This window comes from Lathyrus oleraceus, chromosome 2, assembly GCF_024323335.1.
Source record: "Lathyrus oleraceus cultivar Zhongwan6 chromosome 2, CAAS_Psat_ZW6_1.0, whole genome shotgun sequence".
In the NCBI taxonomy this organism is placed as follows: domain Eukaryota; kingdom Viridiplantae; phylum Streptophyta; class Magnoliopsida; order Fabales; family Fabaceae; genus Lathyrus; species Lathyrus oleraceus.
In genome coordinates this window covers 191266233-191284244 of record NC_066580.1, presented here as the reverse complement: position 1 = coordinate 191284244, position 18012 = coordinate 191266233, and the positions used below count along the sequence as shown (strand labels likewise).

Sequence of the window (18012 nt, the reverse complement as noted above, 5' to 3'; positions counted from 1 at the left end):
ATTCGGTGATGATGGTGCTTGATCAGGCTTCTCGTCATCGGTCCCAGTTGAAGAGACCCACAAAGTACATGTAAAAACTCTAGTTCTCAAACTAATGCTGGTTGTGAGATTTTTTAGAGTTAGAATAACACGTGTCTTAAGAGATGATGATATTAGGCTTATATGGCCTTGAAATGTGGTCTTGGGCTTGAATCAGTCAAAAGTCTAATCCAAAATACTAATTAGTATTATAACCGAACTTCATAATTATTCAAAACGGTATGTGTTATAAGGTCATAGTAAAGAAATATTTTTACGCAAAATATAGTATATATTATTCCAAAAACTTATATTGCATATAACAAAGATAAAAGTATACCAATAATTACCTTTTAAAGCCAACAAATAATATATTAATAGAATGTATATGATTTTATTCAGTTTGATTTAGTTTTGAAAATACAAGTAAAATCTAATTTGATCCAAATGATTTCACAAAAGGATATATTTAAACACATTAATTTTGTGCGACTAATAATTTTATATAACAATTTAAATTTATATGTGATGAGTCATGATGACACATGAAAGTGCAATTAATCGATTTATTGTTGTTAAATGTAATTAAGGTGTAATTTATATCTCATGAGTCATGACATATCCTCTCCTTAAAAATGGGCACTTTTTACGAGTAAGTTACATAATCTACGTGTACCGCTGTCTAACCCTAGAGATTGACTCAAATTGTGCCATTTTTAATGTTTGTATCTGTCATCTTAACCCTCAATATAAATCTCTCTCTCTAGAGTTGTCGTCTTCTAGATCGTCTTCTCTCCATGCTTATCATCTCAATTCAGTTCTTCATTCCAACCTAGGCACATGGTTCCGACCATTCAAACCATCCTTTTCTTCTTAGAGGTACACTTACTTAATTACCCTTTTATTTTTATTTCTAACCCTAGTTTCATTGTTCATCTTTTGTTCTTTTCTGTTCTGAATTGTTATAGTTTCAATGTCATGGAATAATAATTTCTCAGATCATATTGAGTTTCGGCTCTATCCTTTTCCTTTTGAACACTGTATTAGTAATTAATTATTGATCATGTTTCTCTCAATTATATTATGCCGATTATTATTATTGTTATTGTTATTAAAAATGCTTAGTTACAAAGAGATTGCATCGATTTGTGAATTCCAGTTCTATTTTCTTCGTTGGGAAGTGACTTATTAATTTTCCCTTTTTTAAGAAAATACAAAAGAAGAAGGAAGAATTAAAATGATTTTATTATTTTCCTTTTTTATTATAAGTTACCATTCAAATTAAATTTATTCTGATTCATTCATGTTTACATAAATTATGATTTGTATTAAAGTATTACTTCATGTAGCTAGAAATTACAAGAGTTAAATGTGCACATTGAAGTACATTTTAGGATGAAATCATTGCATGGAAACCAACTGGTATTAACCAATGCATGAAATAAGAATGAACACTTGGTTTAATCCCCCTGCCAACATGTGTGGTCAAACTGTTTATCATGATAACTCTAAAGTCTCCTGTTCATCTTAAATGATTTGATATATATATATATATATATATATATATATATATATATATATATATATATATATATATATATATATATATAAAAGTTCATTATGTTTTGTAGTTTAGATAGTTAAATAGTATTATTTTATGAATAAGTAATAGTAGCATGAATAGTATAATTTATTTTTTCAAACCTATAATTTGTGTATGCACTAGAATATATTTTCATGGTTAAAATGTTTAAGTTTTTAAAATCATAATGTGTCTTGAATTCTAAGGAGTACTGTTACCTATTTTATTCCCATCTTTTAAAATTTGAAAAATAGGGTTTGTTGTTATGTTTAATTAAGATTATAAGTTTTTTTTTTATTTGGTGATATAAATATATATTTGTGAAAAATGTAATGAATGTAGTTATTAAAATATATTGTCCGATATGAATTTTAGATGAATTTTTATGATTTTTTTTAAGGTTTTATTTTTCATATTATTTTTGCCCTTTTAAAAAAATTTCGTTTAAGTTGTCACTATTTTATAATCTTTTATTTCTAAAATCAGTTTTTGTTATTTCAATGTATATAATTATTTTAATTATTTTTTAACTTAATTAAAAAGAATGTTTAGAGAGTGCGGATTTAATTAGTATATACTATAGGATATTTTACTATATTTTATTTATGAATAATTTATATTTAACAAAGTAATAAAAATTGAAATAAGTTTTATGTCAATTCATAGGATTAGTAGAAAGAGAATCCATTGGAATTTTTAAGAATATCTATTTTTTTATACTAATTTTAGAAATGTGTATATTTGAAAAATGATTTAACACTCTAATTTCTTTTATTTTTCAGTGTTATAAAAGGTGTCATACTTAAATTAGACATTGTTTTACAAAAATTAATTTAATTAATTTTAAAATAAAATATGTTATGGATTCTTAAAAATGTACTTTATTAATTATGTAATTTATTTTTATTCTTGCCAATCTTTTTTATCTTCTTTTTGTTTTAATCTTTGCAAAAGTAATTTATAATTGAATTTTCCTTTTGATATGTGGATATTTGATTACTCTCACCTATATTTCTGTTATAAAAATCAAAATTGAATATTCTACCCTTTACATACATCAATTTCAATAAAAAATAATTTTGCGTTACTAAAATTAAATATTCTATATTTTAAATAGAAAACAAAATAAATTTAAAAAACTAAAACTAAAATAAATGTATATTTTCATGAATTAGTTATATATTTGAACTTTAATTTTAATTATTTTCATAAAATTAAGTTAATTATAGTTAACACCGGAAATGAGATTCATTTATTAAAAATTAATTAATAGTCTATTGATATTTTAAATGAAAAATAAAATACTCCTTCTGTCCTTAAATATTAGCCTCGTTGTAATGTACTATCTTTTAATAATAAATTATTAATTATTAGTATTATTTTTGTCCTTTAGGGGGAATCAAATTTATGATCTCTAACTCCTTTAATATTTTGCTCAACTAATTTAATTCAGCTATTCCTCCTGTCCAACTGCTAGTATGATTAAAATGTTTAATATAGTTAATCTTAACTTTTCTTATTTCAATATATATTTTAATATCAATTAAGAATTTATTTTAAATAATCATAATAAATATATTTTGTAATTTAAAAATGAGGGTAGAGAGATGGATTATTTTCCAATAGATAGATATTACTAATATATTATTTTTCAAAAACAATAATACATATACATTTGCTTACCCATTTATGTGTACAGTTAATTAGTCTAAAAAATATGGTTAAATTTAGTGTTAATTTAGTTCATAGATAAAGTTATTATTAATTAAATTACATAAAATTTACCACACCTTTATACACATAATTAACTATAGTATAATTATTCTTTGAATTATATCTTTAAATAAATATTTATTAAATTGATTCATTCTACCTCGTATATATGTCTATCATTTTTGTGATTTTGAAATATGATTTTTCTGATGTTGGAATTTGTAATGTGCACAGGAGCCTGAAGAAGCCTGAAGAAATGAATGAGATTCATATACACTCATAACTCATCTTAGCTGTCTCTGTATCATCTTTTCGATTCTCTCTTCATTGCCACACCTTCACGAAAACCTAGCCACTACTTCACTCTCTTTCTCTGCTATATCTTTAACCAAAACACAACTCTTTATTATTGCTTCATCTTCTCTCTTTATATATCATCCATTGATTACTTTTCATTACACTAACCAACCCATTTTTCATTCATTGATATTAACAATGACTTTTAGATCTTTCAGCTCTATATTATACCCTTACCCTTCTGATGACTATGACTACATTGGTAATGAAAGTTGCATTGACTTTCAAACTGATAACAATAAGTCTCTACCTTCTTCCAGTGAACAGAAAATGAAAAGCTGCATTAGAAATAGGGAAAAGAAAAGAGAGTTCCCTCCTCCTATACCTTGCCTTGCTCAAACTCAAAACCTGGCTTCTCACATGCCGTATGTGTTGAAAAGATACTACACTGATGAAGGAAGGTTGATTATCAAGGAAGAGAAAGTGAAACATCATGAGTATTTTCATGCACACAGAGAGAATGGTAGACTTACTTTGCAGCTTGTTCCACTTGGTTATGACGACGATGATGACGATTTCATGGAGGAAGAAGAGGAAGTAGAAGAAGTAAAAGAAGTTGAAGAAGAAGAGGAGGAGATTAACAACGCTATCATGGATCAAAGTGTTATTATAAATGATGATTTTGAAGCAGAAAATATGGATAACACTCAAAAGAATGTTGAAAATGAGAATGAGGTTGCTGTTGAAAATGAGAATGAGATAATAGGGGGTGCAAATACTAAACCAAATTATTTAAACTGTAACAACAGTGTCATATCATCTTCTTCTGGTATATTTGGGGTACTTCCTCTGCAACCTATAAGAACAGTACGTGGTTGATTAGTGAATTAAGTTCAGTTTGTTTTACTTGTTAGTTGCATGCAATTTGTTAAGCTTTGTAGACTCTTTAATGGCTAGGGATTGTAGTTGTTCTTGTTCTTTGCAATATTGTCGGTGTTTCTCTTTTGCAGTTTTGTTGTTATCTTCGTAACAGTGAGTTTGAATGTTTTGAATATTAATATATCATCATCTTATTTTAAGCTAGCAACAAGGGTTCATATTTTTACGGTAGATCTTATATCCAATTTTTAAAGTCCAAATTTATGTTTTTATTAAGCTGGAACTTTTACTTTGTGGCAAAATACAAGAGAATAATGTTGAACTTTGCAAACATCTTAGTTTTGTAAGTGTAGTGTGGAAGGTCTTGTCGTGATTGCCGTCATTATTATTATTGTGTTGCTACAAGATTTACACTCTCGGCATAATCTTCATTTTTTTAATGTATAAATGACTATTTTCTCACATTTAAATTTGAGATTTTTCATTAAATTTATACTAATATATAAAATTTTAGTTTCTCTATATATATTAGATTCACGCCCGATTACCTCCGATTACCTTTAAGCCAAAATCCTGCATTATAAATTTTAGAGTTCGGAACAGATACGTACCCAAAAAGAGTAGGAAATCGAATGCACAAAGGGGTAGGAATTCCAAAAATTAATAATTTTTTCATTGTCAAGCTTACGAAAAATTGAATTCGAAAATCAATGGTCTTATTAGCTTTCAAGGGATCTCCCATCGAATAGATATTCTTCCACCAAAGGGAAGTTTTGGATATGATTGAAGCTAATGAGGAATCGAGCTTAAAATTTTTTGGATCATTTTACCTATAATAGAGTAAATAATACCACACAACATTACTATCATTCAAAATTCTCCATTTCCATTTGCTTTAAGAGAGCTAAGTTTAATTTTCCGCAATGCTTGACTCTGAGACCGCCTTCTCCTATCTTCTTCTTATCTTCACTGTCACCCCAAAGAAATAAATGGTGAAGCTTCAAAGTCTTCTTGATAATGGTCTTGGGAGCCTTGTAGAAAGAGAAAAAACAAATTGGAAGGTTAGACAAAACATCATTAAGCAAAACAGCCATTCCTCCAATAGACAAGAATCTATTCTGCCAAGCTACAAGCCTTCACATCCTAAAAGACTTCCAACAACAAAGCTAAGTTAGACTCATCATCTTCCGAAGTGATAAAATACTCCATTCCAAAGTTACACGCCCAATTACCTTGAAGTCAAAATCTTGCATTATAAACTTTAAAGTTCGGAACAGATACTCACACAAAGAGGATAGGAAATCGTATGCATAAAGGGATAGTAATCCCAAAAATTAATACTTTTTTCCATTGTCAAGCTTACAAGAAATTGTATTTGAAAACCAATGGTCTTATGATCTTCCAAGGGATCTCCCACCGAATAGACGTCCTTCCAACAAAGACAAGCTTTGGATATGATTGAAGCTAATGAGGAATCGAGCTTTAAAATTTTTGGATCATTATACCTGCAATAGAGTAAATAATACCACACAACATTACTATCATTCAAAATTCTCCATTTCCATTTGCTTTAAGAGAGCTAAGTTTAATTTTTCGCAATGCTTGACTCTAAGGCCGCCCTCTCCCTTAGGCAAATAGATCTTGAACCAACTTATCCAATTTGTCTTATTCTTACCTTTATTGACACCCCTAAAGAAATACATGTTGAAGTTTCAAAGTCTTCTTGATAATTTCCTTGGGAGCTTTGTAGAAAGAGAAAAAATAAATGGGAAGGTTAGACAAAACACCATTAAGCAAAACAACCCTTCCTCCAATAGACAAGAATTTATTCTGTCAAGCTGCAAGCCTTCACATCCTAAAAGACTTCCAAAAAAAAAGCTAAGTTAGACTCATCATCTTCCGAAGTGAGGAAATACTCCATTCCAAAGTTCCATGCCCAATTACCTTCAAGCCAAAATCCCTCCCTATAAACTTTAGAGTTCGGAACAGATACACACCCAAAGAGAGTAGGAAACCGAATTTGCAAAGGGCTAGTAATCCCAAAAATTAATACTTTTTTCCATTTCCAAGCTTACAAGAAATTGAATTCGAAAACCAATGGTCTTATCAGCTTCCAAGGGGTCTCCCACCGAATAGATGTCCTTCCCCCAAAGAGAAGCTTTGGAAATGATTGAAGCTAATGAGGAATCGAGCTTTAAAATTTTTGAATCATTATACCTGCAATAGAGTAAATAATACCACACAACATTATTATCATTCAAAATTCTCCATTTCCATTTTCTTTAAGAGATCTAAGTTTAATTTTCCGCAATGCTTGACTTTGAGGCTGCCTTTTCCCTTAGGAAAATAGATCTTGGACCAACTTATCAAATTTATCTTCTTATTATCTTCATTGCCACCCCAAAGGAATATATATTGAAGCTTCAAAATCTTCTTGATAATGGCCTTGGAAGCCTTGTAAAAAGAGAAAAAATAAATGGGAAGGTTAGACAAGACATCATTAAGTAAAACAACCCCTCCTCAAATAGACAAGAATCTATTCTGCCAAGTTGCAAGCCTTCTTCCAATTTTGGAAATAATAGGATTCCAACCTCCCTTCTTCTAGAATTAATCCCAACCAGAATACCAAGGAACACAAAAGACGAGGATCCCACACCACAAGCTAAAAAAGAGGAGGTCGCTTGTAAGAATTCATTCTTTAAGTTGTAACCATAAAATTTGATTTTAGACAAGTTCACCTGTAACCCTGACACCAACTCAAAAATTTTAAGAAAAGCTTTTATACTCCACAAGAATCTATTCTGCCAAGTTGCAAGCCTTCTTCCAATTTTGGAAATAATAGGATTCCAACCTCCCTTCTTCTAGAATTAATCCCAACCAGAATACCAGGGAACACAAAAGACGAGGATCCCACACCACAAGCTAAAAAAGAGGAGGTCGCTTGTAAGAAGCTCAAAATGGATTTCCTCATTGAGATGGAAACCTTGAAATTCACCTAAAGCCACGACGTTGTGCATCAAGCAAGCTAGCCCTTCTGCCACCATTAAAAATAGAAAAAGAGATAATTGACCACCTTTCCCTAAACCTCTAGAAATTGTAAAATCCTTAGTTAGGCTACCATTCACAAGAATAGACATCGAACTGTTAAAAATTAGAGCTTTCATCCAGGCTAACCACTTTGAACCAAACCTCATTCTCCTCATCAAATACGTGAGATGCTCCCAAGAGACACAGTGATATGCCTTCTCAAAGTAGACATTCACTATCAATAATGAATTGTTGAATCTCTTGGCTAAATCCACTAACACATTAATGACCAAAACGCCATCAATCATTTATCTTTTTGAGAGAAAAGATAATTGGAGATTTGAAATCAAATTCTCCATCACCGTCTTCAATCTAGAAGATAAAAGCTTAGCTAGAATTTTATAGAGACTCCCAACCAAACAAATAGGCCTATACTCCTCCAGAAATTAAGGGTTATCGATCTTGAGAATTAGAGCAAGAAAAGAGGTTATCATGACTTTGGGTAAATAAGGCCTTGCGATAAACTCATTAACAAATCTAAGCATATCTCCCTTCATAATATCTCAACACGCTTTGAAGAAGGCAATGTTGAAACCATCAAGATCAGGACTTTTCTCACCATCGCTCGACCACACCACCTCCTTAACCTCCTCAAATGAAAAGGAAACTTATAAAACCTTAATCTCCTTAGTGGATAATTGATTAAATCTCACTCCATCCAAGATAAGTCTACTAAAATTAGATTCTTGAAATCTCTTCTCAAAATAATTCTTAACCTCAGTCGTGACCTCGTCCACCTAATCAACCCAACCAATAACATAATTAAACCCCGACAAACTATTCCTTATGAACTTTTGTTTCATAGCTTTATGAAAGAATACGAAATTGAGATCCTCTTCATTATCCATGTGTGTTTGGCCTTTTGACTTAGGATGCTCTCTTTAACCTGTAAATATTTCTACACTCTATTAGAAGCTAATCACCCTCTTATAACCATCATATCTAAGACCTACACCCATCACCATCACTCGATCACACTACCTCCTTAATTTCCTCAAATGAAAGGGAACTTATAAAACCTTAATCTCTTCACTAGATAACTGATTAAATCTCACTCCATCCAAGATAAGTCTACTAAATTTAGATTCTTTAAATCTCTTCTCAAAATAACTCTTAACCTCAGTCGTGACCTCGTCCACCTAATCAACCCAACCAGTAACAAAATTAAACCCCAGAAAATTATTCCTTATGAACTTTTGATTCATAACTTTGTGAAAGAATACAAAATTGAAATCCTCTTCAACTACCTATGCGTGTTTGACCTTTTGACTCTGGATAATCTTTCTTAACATGTAAATATTTCTACACTCTATTAGAATCTAATGACCCTCTTATAACCATCACGTCTAAGAAATACACCCATCAACCACAGCCAAAACATCCAACTCATTTAGCTCTTTGACCGCATAATCAACCTCCAAATCAAGGATACCTAACACAACTTTATTCTAACTCCTAATATTACCCTTGAGAATCTTAGGATTTTCTTTGATGACAAAAGCATCTGAACCTGATAAAGAAATAGAGTTCCAAGTTTTCTCCATAAAAGGCAAGAAATCCTTGTGATGCAACAAATAATTAATTTTTTTAAAGGTTTTGGCCTCCAATTCTCCTCCCTCCCTCTAATCCAAATAGATTAGTGATCATATATATCCCGAGATCCAACCCCTATTCAACAATAGGAATGTCAACCTAACTCATAACCTTCCATCCAATCTAAACCAAGTAAGCTTACTTCCCATGGTAGGGACATCTACAACCTCGAAGGTTTCAATGAACTCATTAAACTAAAAAATCTCTCATAAATTTCAATTTCTACAAAAAACCTTTCCTCTCCCCTCCTTCTTAATTGCGTTAAAATCTTCGACTATACCCCACTGTCCAAGAGGAAATCTACTTTTGAAATGACACAGATCCTTCCAAAACTTCCTCTTGTTTTGAATAAGACAAGAATAATACACATTTACTAAGAAAATATTTAGCCCCTTCCACCTAACATTAACACCAACTAAGGTAAAATTTAAACCCAAGAAACCTTTTCTCCACTTGATAAAAAAACCACATAATCTTCCTTAAGCTCCTTTGAAAGACCATTCCATAACTTTGTATTGTCACAGAGAAGCCATAAATATTACATCCAAATCCCGAACCTTTGTCTCTTGAAAGAAACAAACATCAAAAGCATATTTCCTAATAATCTGACATTGTTAGTTCCTTCTAGCATCACTGGCACACCCACAAATATATCGGAGGAAAGGATATTAATAATAAAATTAATATACCAACTTCCTTCAATCTTCTTATCCCACAAACACTTGATAGCGTCCACATGCAAGCCTACATCATCCCCTCCCTCAAATCCAAACGCAGTATCCTTATCCTAAATCTTAGAAGCAACTTCCTCATTCTCCTTTTATATAAAACTCTTGTTGCCCTAATAACATCCTTATCAGATGTGGATTCACAAAAGAGAGCAAAACCTAGAGAGAGAAAATCTCCAGAGGAAGTAGATTGATATTAAGACAGGATTTTTGGTGGTCTTAGCACTGAGAAAAAAGATGGAACAAAAAAGGCATAAATGGGGCCTTTGGTTGGGAAACTTTATTAGGATAGATACTAGTATGAACCTCCAAATTGGAATTTAAGTGGCTTCTGGAAGGCCCATATGGATAAAGTCTCGGGTTAACAATTTGGACTTTAGCAAGATTTGGCCCACCTTGGAAGCCAGGAAATAGTCTAGAATTTTCCACACTAGCATTAACCTTTGACACATGCTTAGGAGTGATAATGTTATAAGTCCCAAATGTTGGGAATTCCGCACATGTATCAAGATTACAAGTTCCCTCCTCTAACAAGAAAATAGGCGCTAACTCTAATTCTGAAGCCTTTTTTTACCCTAACCTTAGCCTTTTTCAGAATAACATCTAAATCCCCATTCTTTGACTTTGGTGAAAAGACAACATATGTTCCTTTTTTACTTTTCAATGAAATCCATCACAGTTTTTTCCTTTTCCACTTTCTCTTTGTCTGAACAAGCTTTCTTGCATTGCAGTACATCAATATCTTGAACCTCGAGATCTCAACCTTGACCACCACCACCTGGCCATCCCTCCAACTCTGAATCTGATTATGATGAATCATCGTCAAATTCATACCTTGTCGAAATATTGATTCTCAGCGGGCCATGCGCGTCTTCTACGACCTTAAGTCTAAATAAAACACCATTGATTTTAACATTTAGATTCTCATTAAAAACCATGGAACACTTGGTTCTAACAAGAACCCAAGCCACATCCATATTAATCTACTTTCTAGTTATATCATCTGGGAACTTAGACGTACCCACCAGTTTGGGAATACTTATGATCCGAGCTCGAATATGACTTGAAAATACTAGCCTTATGAGGCCCAAAGTGATTTCTCATAACATAAGCATACAATATGACATCTCTAAAACCTCTAGTTGTCAAAAACTCAAAGAAGAGGGAAGAGTTCCCCTTATGTCTGGAAGAACCCATCCGAGATGAATGCATAATATTCTCATTCCCTTGAATGTCGAATCCATGGTTGGCTCCAAACTGACCTCTCTGGAAACTAGGAATATTGACAAAGATCTTCTGATCACCCAAGCACTTGTACGTTCCTTCTAAATGTTGATCAATTTGAATCCCCGGAAAGAACCTAAGTTCTCCCATCAGACTCATTTCAAATTCAGCCTGCATTAACTCAGCAAAATCCTTGCACAATGAAGCATTCGCAGAACCAAATATAATATCATCAACATAAATTTGCACAACCAGAATATCATTCTTAAAGGTTTGGCAAAAGAGCGTTGTGTCCACTTTCCCTTTGGTAAAATCATTTTCCAAAAGGAAGTTACTTAGTCTTTCATACCAAGCTCTGGGAGCTTGTCTCGGACCATATAATGATTTTTTAAGTTTAAAAACAAAAATTGGGTTTTGAGAACTTTCAAAACCAGGGGGTTGGTGCACATACACATCTTCAGAAATGTATCCATTTAAGAATGCACTTTTAACATCCATATGATACAGAATGATGTTACGGTTTACTGCAAACGAAAATAAAAGATGAATAAACTCTAACTTGTCAAATGGCGCAAAGGTTTCTGTATAGTTTATACCTTCTTGATAACTATAACCTTGTGCTACCAATCAAGTCTTGTTTCTGACGACTTCACCTTTCTCATTGAACTTGTTTCTGAACACCCATCTGGTTTCAATGACATGGACACCCTTTGGTTTCTGAACAAGATCCTAAAAGTCATTTTTGGTGAATTGATTCAGTTCCTCTTGCATAGCCATAATCCATTCGTTATTTAGAAGAGCTTCATCAATAAATGTAGGTTATATCAAAGATATCAAACCCATAAAAGTTTCTTCAGAAGGTTTGAATGAAGATCGAGTTTTGACTGGTGCATCTTTATCTCCCAGAATCTATTCTTCAGAATGAGAAGTTCTTGGTCTACTCTTCTTCTGATGAGTTGGACCAACGACAACTTCTGGTTGAGTCGCTTCTGAGTCTTTTACTTCAACTGTAGGAGAATTGTCATCCAAGGCGCAGCGGAATTTAAAAATTTCTCCATTTAGTGATCCTTACGAATGGGCATGATCAGTGATAGAATCGTTACCTCTTGTGGCGATTCAAACCTTTGGTGCAGATCTCTGATAATGATCAAAACCTTTGATACAGATCCACGGGGCGATCACGAACGTTGAACGATGACAACGTCTCTACTCAGTCCACACGAACGGATTCCTTCAATCGCAGTGCTAGCTGTTATGAATGAAGGCTTTGAGTGAGAGAGAGATACGAAATTCCAACTCTTCAGTTGTGTTTTCTGTCTCAGTGAGAGTTATAATGCTTCTACCCAAGGGGTTCTATTTATAGAACCACTTGTGTGGGCTTCAAGCCAAAAAGCCCACTTAAGTGCATTTTGGCTCATATCTCATAATATGCCAAAATCACTTAAGTATTTGGTACCTTACCATATTTCGTATTCTGCTTAAGTACATCGTACCTTATGATGTTCCTTAATTATTCTATCTCTCATCAATCCGTCCTTTGTGTGTGACCCTATAGGTTTTCGCGACGTTGGCAATTATATTAAATCACGCATTTAACATAATAAACAGTGAGCGGTATCTAGCAACACATCACTGCTACCCAAGTCACGAAAATGTCATGTGATCTGATAAAACCTCCTATGATAATAATTATGTGTATAATTACCCCTTTGCCCATATGTCTATATTGAACACAAGGTATAGACCGTGTCACCCTTGTCCAGTTCAATATTGGGCCCATAGACATTTATCCTGTTACGCAGGATTGGCAAATTCCATCTAGGACACTCATGTCCCTCAACATGCTTTGTGGAGTACCCATCAACTGTCTTTATGGTTATCCAGTTACGGATAATGTTGGATCAGCAATAAAGCACTCGACTCTATATCTAGGATCCATAGTGGTTTCAGGTCGTAGAGTGGTATACACTATTATCACCATGAGAATAACTTATGACACTTTGCATAACTTTCTATATAGTATTCTCATAGCGGGTCAATCCGGTATAAATATTACTCCTAATATTCATACCTATGTTTAAGACTTGATAACTCTTTATCCATGATCCATGAGATGTGATCATCAGTCTACAAACATAATAGTCTTAATGCTTTAATGTTATCCCACTTCACACTAAAGCTCGACTACGGATACTTTAAGAATAGTGTCCTTATGTTCAATGTGTTCTCATGATTAAGTCACACTTAATACATTAAACGGACTATCTATTCCAGGGACTTTATTAATCAACCATAATAAAGAAAATGCCTTTTTATTATTAATAAATAATTCGATACAAGTACCAAAAGTATTGGCCTCTAGGGCTTACACCAACATCAACATCCTTAGCTTTTCCTTCTGAGTATTTATCTTTAGAATCTTTATCCTTGGATTCTAAAAAAATGATCTTCATATCTGCAAATTTCTCAACTACTCTGACATTCCAGGGTCAAGCTTATCATTGAATCTAACATGAGTTGATTCCACGAAAATGTGTGTCTCGGTGTTAAAGACTCTATGGCCTTTTGAGCATTTAGAATATCTTAACAATAAGCACTTTTGTGCCTTAGGATCAAACTTGCCAAGATTCTCTTTAGTGTTCAACATAAAGAAGTCACAACCAAAAGGATGGAAATAAGAAATGTTGGGCTTTCTGTTCTTCCATAATTCATAAGGAGTCTTACCCAAAGTAGGTCTAATAGAAATCATGTTCTGAATATAACCTGTTGTGTTAACTGCCTCTGCCCATAAATGTTTAGCCATATCAGTTTCTTGGATCATGGTGCAAACCATTTCTTGCAAAGTCTTTCTACAACCCCGTTTTGATATGGAGTTCTAGGATAGGAGAAATCATGGGAAATTCCATTTGTATCAAAAATATATTCAAATTTATTATTTTCAAATTCGACACCCTGATCACTTCTGACTATTTTGCAATCCATCTCTGTTTGCACTTGCGAGCAGAAGGTAGATAATACAGAATGTGACTCATCCTTGTGTTTCAAGAACTTTACCCATGTTCAATGATTATAGTCATCCATGATGACCAATCCATATTACTTACCACTGATAGAGGCAGTTTTCATTGACCCAGACAAATCATTGTGCATAAGCTCTAACGATCTAGAGGTAGAAATAATAGTTTTTGCTTTGAAAGAAGTTTTAGAAAACTTTCCTTTTTGACATGCTTCACAAAGAGCATCTGAAGAAAACTTTAAGTTGGGTAAGCCTGTGACAAATCCAAGCGTACTTAGATGAGAAATCATTCACATGTATACATGGCCCAAACTTCTATGACATACCCATTGCTTCTCATTAACAGACATTAAGTATTTTAATTTTTGATCCTTAAGATCATAACGTATGATTTTACAAATATTGTTCTTCCTCTTTCTATTAAAAAGAACTATGCCATCTTTCTGATTGACAACCTTACAAGATTTTTTATTAAAAGTGATATCATAACAATTGTTGCTAAGCTGACTAATAAACAATAAGTTATGCATCAAACCATCAACCAAAAGAACGTTAGTAATATAAGAGAGATTACCATTACCAATAGTTCCAGATCCAATGATCTTCCCTTTTTGATTTTCTCCAAAACCAACGAAAACCCCAGGCTTAAGTTCCAAATCTTGGAACATATGCCTTTTGCCCGTCATGTGTCGTGAGCATCCATTGTCCAGATACCATGATTGGTGTCTCTACTGAGTTGCTAAGGATGTCTACAACATAAATGATCTTATCCTTAGCTACCCACTTTTTGGATCTTCTTTTGTTAGTTCTCCTAGAGTTTTTTACAATCTTGGATTTTTATGCAATAGGATAATCAAGGGGAATTTGTGCATGATACTTGGGTTTTAGAATTGAGTTCTTCTTCTGTGTATGTGCAGGTTTTTGTGTATGTGCAGAACAGTTAAGCTCAGTGCCAGAAGGCACGAAATGCTCATAAAGAGGTTTCGGTTTTACCTTCTGACTTTCATCAGACTTTCCAAATTCTATACAACCTAGACCTTTCTTACCACTTATGCTAACTCCATCGATCATGGAAGTCATTTTGCTTCTATCTATGCTTTTAGTCATAAAGTACTCGAATGATCTGTCATATATGATGACACAATTAGTACCAGAAGCTTCTGAGATTGTATCTTCCTCTAGTTTTGAAATTTTTCTTTTCAAAGTAGAGTTGCTACTTTCTAAAGAAAATATTTTTTCATTTAGGGAAGAAATATCATTCTCAAGCTCACCATAAGTTTCAGAAGCAACTACTTGGACTTGTTTATGGTCCTTATACCCACTCTAAAGACTTTGGTATTTTTCCAGCATTTCAGAAAGACATGACTTTAAATCAGAACGAGATAGTTTAGAAAACACCTCTTCAGAGTCAGATCTGATTCTGACTCTAACAACACTTTGTCTTTTGGTTCTTCAGAACCTTCAGGATCAGTTGTAGTTGACATTAATGCAACATTGGCATGTTCCTCATCAGAATCTTCTTCTTCTGATTCTAAGTCGTCCCACATAGTCATAAGCCCTTTCTTTCCTTTAGAAAAAAAATTCTTTGGTCTTTTGTCCTTCTTTAGCTTAGGACACTCATTCTTGTAGTGGTATGGCTCCTTACACTCATAGCAGACAACTTCTTTACCAGAACTTTGCTTCTTTGGTCCAGAAGAAGAATCAAAATGAACAACAGTCCTTCTAGCTCCTTTAAACTTTCCTTGTCCATTCTGCATGTTCCTCCAGAGTTTGTTGACCCTTTTGGAAATCAAAGACAACTCATCATCAAATTTTGAGTCTTAATCAGTATCTTCTATTCTTCCTCAACTTGATAAGACCTTGTCTTCTCAAGCTTGGACTTCAAGGAAACAGATTTACCTTGCTTCTGAGGTTCATCTTCCTCGAATTCTATCTCATGGCTTCTCAAAGAACTAACAAGTTCTTCAAGACTAATAATGTTCAAGTCCTCTGCCAACTTCAAGGCAATTGCCATGGGTCTCCATTTTTTTGGAAGACTTTTGATGATTTTCTTGACATGGTCAGTCGTAGAATACCCTTTGTCCATAACCTTGAGTCCTGCGACAAGCATCTGAAATCTTGAGAACATAGTCTCAACAGTTTCATCTTCTTCCATTCTAAATGCCTCATATTTCTGGATTAAGGCCAACACCTTAGTCTCCTTAACTTGAGAATTCCTTTCATGAGTGATCCTTATTACCACCACCAAAACTCTCGTTGCCAATGCTAACAGAAGACTAGAGGAAGGCGATGAACCCAATTCTAAAAAATTATGGGGACAAGAATGATGATCGATTTTACTCTGAATTTTGTTAATAGGTTTTGTTCCAATTTTTATGGATGATAGTAAATTATGAAGACAAGAATTGATTATTAACAATAATTGATATTTTCTTGATTTTGAAAAGGGCAGAGTTAAAAATAGAAAAATGAAGGTACTCTTTTAAAAGAGTTTTTCTGGGTCTTTTCAAAGCAATTTAATTGAATCTTATAAAAAAACAAAATAAGAAGAGAGGAGATTTAATTTTTTTTCATTTATTATCCATCAGGTTTTATCAGTGTTGTTAGGTTTTTCATTCCTTTCATCATCATCCTAATGTAATTGGAGTTTGAAAGAAGAAAAAAATTATTCATAAATTTATTGTTCTTGATTTTGAGAAAGAGATGAAGAAAATTTCAAAAAAATCCAAAAAAACTCTATTAGAGACATATTTTTTGGTCGCTAAATTAGTCAAATAAATAAATGTTACATGTCATTTGCCACATCTGCAAAAATTTACGTCGTTACTGATATCTATATGGAAAGGACTAATGTGGTCCAATTTACACAGTTAAGGGACCAAACTGGACCCCGAGTGAAAGATAAGGGACAAAGAAAGGGTATTTTTCCTATTTTAAATAAAGGTTATTTGTCCAAAGATTTTGTAAAAATGTTCGCCATGAGTATCAACAAATGTAATTTCAACATCTCCTTTGAGAACATGATCTCTTAATTAAAATAGTTTATCTTTGACAATTTTTATTTTAGGTAAACCAATAACAATATCATGCTTTCCTAATTTATTTTAAATGGTCCATATGAATATGAGGAGTTCTTTTATGCCAAACTCATGAATCATTATTATTGTTAACAATAAGATATTTAAGTTTCAGTGATAAATCATCTAAAGATATCATGAAAATATTATTGGTCCATTTTCAAACAATCTTGATTTCATTAGATATTTCATCTTCTATGATGCATACATCTTTATTAAAGTTGATTTTATGGTCTTTATCACATAATTGACTTATATTTAAAATATTATGCTTCAAACCATCAATATACAGAAAATAATCAATAATGGTAAAGGGTGGCATACCTACTTTTCCAATTTCAAGAATCTCCTCTATGTTGTTGTCCTCATAAATGACAAATCCTTTAGATTTTAGGGTCAAAGATGAAAATTTTGATTTGTCTCCCGGTGTTTGGAGAAGCCACTATCTAGACACTAGATGTTGGTTGCAGCTTTTAAGCTTTCCTATAAACAAAAAACTAAAATTTGTAAGGTACTCAATGTGATTTAGATCCTTATGGATTAGTTCCTATCTTTATCCAAAAATATTTCCTATTTGAAACACCAATGTTTCTCATATAGAAAGCATTTGGTGATATGGTCTTCATAATTGCATAAAAGCATGAATGTTAATTGAATGGTTTATTTCTTTTAGAATTATAAAAATTATTTCTCACATAAGTCAATTTTGGTTGAAAGTTATCGTGCACCTTCTTGGATTGAACGTTGTTGTAAGCATTGTGAGACTTTACAAAGATAGTCTTGCTTGAACTAAGTTTA

At 32.7% G+C, this 18012-nt stretch overlaps 1 protein-coding gene across 1 annotated transcript; it reads left to right on the top strand.

Moving 5' to 3' along the window:
* Positions 1–761: 761 nt before the first annotated feature.
* LOC127121293 (protein FANTASTIC FOUR 1) lies at positions 762–4619 on the top strand. Its single transcript, XM_051051834.1, has 2 exons — positions 762–897; positions 3548–4619. The coding sequence occupies exon 2, from the start codon at positions 3809–3811 to the stop codon at positions 4487–4489; it is 681 nt and encodes a 226-aa protein (XP_050907791.1). The 5' UTR covers positions 762–897; positions 3548–3808; the 3' UTR covers positions 4490–4619.
* The last annotated feature ends 13393 nt before the right edge of the window (positions 4620–18012 follow it).

Excerpts from the sequence above, each read along its gene's own strand:
- LOC127121293 (XM_051051834.1), top strand. The coding sequence starts at position 3,809 with ATGACTTTTAGATCTTTCAGCTCTATATTATACCCTTACCCTTCTGAT.